Raw genomic sequence first — 5523 nt, forward strand, 5'->3', positions numbered from 1 at the left:
ATACATTCAGACAAGAGTGTGTTTTTATAAATACATTTGATACACTTGCAGTTTTCCTTTGCAAAAACAATTGAATATTTTTGTTATCTTGAATAGTTGTCCTGTTTAAATGTAGCTTAAAGACTATAATCAATTCACATCTATTAAGCTTTTTACAATACAAATAGTTTCAAAGCAGCTTTACAGAAAATGCACGTTTCAGTGATACAATAATATGCTGTTTACAATAAAATGTTATCTAATGGCAGTTTCCATTGTGACAACTTATCCCATAGTCTGACACACTATTGGAAATGTCATAAATGATCAACGTGTTCAATTAATCTTTTTGCAGCACTCCACACACTTTGCCATGAATTTTACAGTTATTCAGATTACATACGATTTTGTATATATATATGTAATATTGACTTCAACCCAATTAAATATTTTAGAGCTGACTATAACTAGAAATGTATATAGTCTCAAGAAATTTCTGTGAATCATTTTATATGTAGGCAGTTTATATTACAGTTTTGAAACTCCCTGAAATGTGCAGATTTTCCATGACCGTGTTTCTTATAGAGAACATCCATGGATAGCTTGTGGTAGCCAAGACTGTGAGGTATGTGCCTATAGAGAAGATAACTTTCAAAAATAGTCATATCATAAATAAATAAAATAAGATAAGAGAAAATGCCCTATCTAATCCATTTTACAGAGTGCAGGGTAACCTGATGAACTGATCAAGCTAGAGAAGCTGATGCGTTTTCCATTCTGCGCCCCTGCGGTTTCAGGTGCAGAGTCCCGCCCCTCATTTCTGCAATGTGACGCTAGTCTCACTCAGCGCTCCACAGTCTTGCCTGGTCACCGGGAAAAACGTTTGGAAGGCAGCTTCAACAGTCATTCAGTCTGGAGTGCGCATGCGCGGCGCTGCAGCGATGTTTCCGCGTTGAGTGAAGAGCAGAAGGGATCGAGAGAGAGAGAGAGTGGGAGAGAGGATAGAGGGAATTTGCGACGCAGCAGGACGCCGAGTCAGAATAAACGGACACTCCACAAACGCTAATAAAAAACAACATCAACAAAATCAACGTTCAAAACCGAAGCCTTTAGCCATGGAGGACACGGCGAACACTTAAAATGTGAGGTTTAAAGAGACGTGCTGCAGAAACGAGCGAGAGCGGCTTTCCTCATCAGCATCCACGGCTGATCTCGACTCGGGTGCTCCCGTCCCCCTCCGTCACTCGCACTGGGGGGAAAATGAAGAAGTTTAATATCCGTAAGGTGCTGGACGGCTTGACGGCCGTGTCGTCCCCTTCTCCATCCTCGCAACTCGGGGCCAAGGAGAACGAGCTCATCCCGGAGACACTCCAGTCTGAACACTTCCAGCTCTGCAAGGTGGGGAAGCTTTCAAGTGAATGTGTAACATCACCTGATGTGTGTGTGTGTGTGTGTGTGTGTGTGTTTCTTAAATACACCTCGCGCAAGTGCCACTTAGTGCATGCACACACATACACTTTATCCACAGGTTTACTAGAATATATACTAGTAGAATATAGATACGTGTCTTTTCTGGTTAGTAGCTAGATGGGATGCATCACATAATGTTGTAGCTAATGAAAAAAACTAACTTTAATCTGTATGGAAGCGTTATGATGTCATTCGTATGTTTTATTGCGAACAACAGTGTCCAGTATCTTTTGATTGCGCACCGGTGGAATGCGTTTTTATACATTAAAACGCTCGTATAGGTTAGCCTATATAATGTTACACACTGTACTATCATACTCTGCCCCCTCAAACCCAGACTAAATGTTTTTTTCCCCCACAAGCTGTGCGTGGAAAGAGCTGACTCTGTGTTTGGAAAATGCGCACAAATGCGTAAAATATTCATGCGTGACACAAAGATTCGTTTATACCCACACGGTTACGTTTGCTGGCCATAATCCCCCCCCCATAATGTTCACTATATAATGTTCACTATATAATGTTCACTATTAAACATGCTACTTTATTGAAGCGTCTGAATGTTATGTGGTTATAGAATGAAGCTGCGATGCTTGAGTAGAGGGAGGGGGGATATAAACAACCCGTTTCTTGCATAATGCACTGTGGTGGGATTAACGTGTGATTTGCTGGTATTTTCTTCGAAACCAGCACCATTCTTGACTCTCTTTGAGCACACACACACACACACACACACACACACACACACTGTACAGTATGTGTATCTAAAGATAATTTTGAGCCATCATAGGTGCCCAAAATGTTATCTAGGTAGGCAGATCACGAGGTTTTGAGACACAGCCTGTGCGTCCAATCAGAGGCGGACTTAACCATTAGGCAAAGTTAGGCTACCGCCTTGGGCCCCCAAAAGCCAAGGGCCCCCTAAAATGCTGTTTATATGCGAGATGCGCGTTCAGTGCGGACGCACAAGTGGTTGCTGTGGTGTTCATTACCACGACAACCGTCTGTGCGTCCGCGTTGAACGTGCTTCTTAGCAAAAGTAGGGCGATGTAGAAAATGGGGACGAAATCCCGGAGTCTATTCATAAAAACGGAATTTACTGCGTAACGCGGAACGTGACGGAATGAACGGCGCAGACGCGCGTTTCGTTTGCTAGTTTGCTATTTAAGCACGCGCACCGCTCGCGGTTGTCGTCTGTAGTAGCTAAATTGTATTTTTGCCATTTAATATTCACATACACTAGTCCATATCGCGGTTTGATTGAAGTGTACTGAATTGCATTTGATTTATTCATTCAATATTTGACGAATTCCGTGAAATTGCTCATTACATCGTAAACTTCATTTAAACATCATTTTCATTGGAATAAAAGATAGATTAATGTCTTCGCCTTCATTTGATTACCAGAAAAGTTAAAATACACAGCACAGAATTTCTAAAAAATAAGTAAATAAAAAAAAAATTTCATAGGGCCCTATTATTGTATACAAATTAATAAATTAAGTTGTTTTTATGAATTCAATTTTTAGAAAATTTGAAATCAGTTTATTAAATCGATTCGTTCAGTCAACATTACTATAGGTTACTTTGTTATAGGCTACAGTAGGTGGCGACAAGTGCCTTTTGTGTTATGAGTGAGCCATTGAATCATTTACTCAACTGATTCATTTGAACACCGAGTCCTTCACAAATCACACTATCTAGAAATATGCTGAGACGCTACAAAAATCCCAAATGACCGCATAATTGTCATTTTAGCCTCCATTTTGTCGAATGCTGGGAATTATTTTATCAGTTAATACTAATAAATTTACAATAACATCCTTGCCTCGTTTTCAGCATACAATCACGAATGGCAAACGAATGCATTGATTTCGTTCAGTCCAAACAAAACTCGTTCATAGAAGTGGGCGTATTCGTACAGTAGATCCAACCAATAAACGGCTTCTTCACAGCCTGCACTGGAATGCTATTTGCTCGCGCTGTTGTCAGTCTTTGAAGGCAGAAAAAAAATGAATCCTGACGACGCTGTCTAATAATTATTCTATGGAGAATGTTTTCAACATTAATTATTTTCAAGAGATTACATGGCATTATCATTAAGTATGTTATTATCAAGCGCTAAATGATTTCTGAATAGAATGATTTCTGTGGGGAATTTTGACGTAAATATTCATTCAGTTTTTAGAAAAATGGTGACAAGCACGATATTAATACAGTTTCTTAAAATACTACTCTCTAATTAATAACCATTAATTTAATAATTTGCAACGAGGTTACATGAGTGCATTTACACAGGCTTTGGTATTTTTGTCAGGTTGAAATTAAATTGACACATACGAACGCTGGATTAGGTTCATATTTAATTAGTAGAGATATACATAATTAGTAGAAAGATGGAAAAGGAAATGAGAGAGATGGGGAAGGATGAAGTGAAGCTTGTTGCTGCTGCGCAGCTCTCCGACAGGTACCCGTCCCCGTGAGCGCCGCTTACGTAACCGGCTTTAGCCACTAAACAAACATACAGAGACAGAGGCTGTGTCTCCAAACACAGTAAGCTGCCTAGCTAGACCGCATTATAGGTGCGTTTTGATGCTCAGAAGTGCTCTCAATATAGGCACCCTCTAGGTTTTAATACACAGACCGGGTGAGACGATGACACTGACAGCTGTTAAGCAGAGGCCAGTGCTGTAAACCTGTAGCCAACCATTGTTGTTCTCTGGATACAATTCAGCAAGGTCTCTATTCTCACTGCCTGTTGTTTTTGTCTATCTATAGCACATCAGGATCGTTCGAGCAGTTCAAAGGGCTGGGTATTTAAATAGTTGGATATATTCCGTTGAAATTGATATTGAATTGTCCCTGAAGGGATGTTTGACTGCACACATACACAATGCTTTGCCACTATCCTTCAAATCATTATATAAGAGTGTAAATAATGTAAATACTATGTAAAATAATACTATGTAAAATCTTTTTTAAATTTTTTATTTATATTCTATTTTAGTATTTAGTAGTATTTTGGATTAGCTTTAGTTTTTTTAGATTTTCATTGTTCATATTCAAGCTGTTGTATTTTTATGTGCTTTTGTTATATTTTTATTAGTTCCCTTAAACCCCCCCCCCCCCATATTTCTATTTAGCTTAAAATTTTACTTCAGTTTTAGTAGGTTTAGCACTTCATCTTCACAAAAATTAAAAATGTTGCCTTTTAAAAAGGTTTCATTTAGTATTTGTTTTTATTTCAGCTTTATTTTAATTACCAATATTTTATTTTAAATTGTATTAGTTTAAGTTAACAATAACAACACTGTGTAAAACATCTGTTACATTAAAAATGATGAAGCATTCATCATAAGCAAAAATGGATAAATAAAATAAAACAATAGATAAAATGGGTAAATAAAATTAAAACAAATAATTAAAAATAAATAAATAGTAAAATATAAATAAAATATCTCATAAAATACATTATAATTTTTTTTAAATAGTTTGATTGCTGACTTTCTGAAGTAAATTACTGTAGTGTTTATGTCCTGAAGCTTTACATTACGTGCTTTTTAAAACATTTTTCTCTTCTGATTTGATTCTCAGACTGTGCGCCATGGCTTCCCCTTTCAGCCCTCCTCTATGGCATTCGACCCCGTCCAGAAAATCCTTGCCGTCGGGACTCAGAGTGGAGCTTTACGATTGTATCCTTTTCACAATGGAAATTAAATAGCGTCTGTGCTCTGTTTCAGATGCAGTGTGAACCTGTCAGTAAGTATTTAGTTTCTTTATCAGTTGTGTTATCAGGTGTAAGCTGTGTTTAAAGGTTGTCATTGTCAAGTTCATAACAAATTCATTAGGCCATGAATGACCCACTGTTAGTTTTGCCTTTCTGAAATGTGACTACATTATGCTACACCACAACATAAGCTTCATCTGCTTTAAAGTGATGCCAGTTGTTGTGCTTAACGGAGTTGTTCCGCTGTCATGGCTTGTCAGTCAGACTTGTCATAAGTCTTTTGTAAAAGGACGTTTATTGTTACTGAATTGGGATTTGGGATCAGTAAGGCACATCACATTAGTTCAGTG

At 37.9% G+C, this 5523-nt stretch overlaps 1 protein-coding gene across 1 annotated transcript; it reads left to right on the top strand.

The window, feature by feature from the left end:
- Positions 1 to 897: 897 nt before the first annotated feature.
- Positions 898 to 5163, top strand: LOC107602537 (syntaxin-binding protein 5-like). Its single transcript, XM_016295065.1, has 2 exons — positions 898 to 1377; positions 5041 to 5163. The coding sequence occupies exons 1-2, from the start codon at positions 1240 to 1242 to the stop codon at positions 5161 to 5163; spliced, it is 261 nt and encodes an 86-aa protein (XP_016150551.1). The 5' UTR covers positions 898 to 1239.
- Positions 5164 to 5523: the final 360 nt, after the last annotated feature.

The sequence above is a fragment of the Sinocyclocheilus grahami genome, unplaced genomic scaffold, assembly GCF_001515645.1.
Source record: "Sinocyclocheilus grahami isolate Dianchi unplaced genomic scaffold, SAMN03320097.WGS_v1.1 scaffold15.1, whole genome shotgun sequence".
NCBI classification, from domain to species: domain Eukaryota; kingdom Metazoa; phylum Chordata; class Actinopteri; order Cypriniformes; family Cyprinidae; genus Sinocyclocheilus; species Sinocyclocheilus grahami.

What these genes read in the sequence shown, in the direction of transcription:
- LOC107602537 (XM_016295065.1), top strand. Translation starts at nt 1,240, where the DNA reads ATGAAGAAGTTTAATATCCGTAAGGTGCTGGACGGCTTGACGGCCGTG. An exon ending in AACACTTCCAGCTCTGCAAG is followed by an intron (nt 1,378 to 5,040) that starts GTGGGGAAGCTT and finishes TTTGATTCTCAG; the next exon opens with ACTGTGCGCCATGGCTTCCC.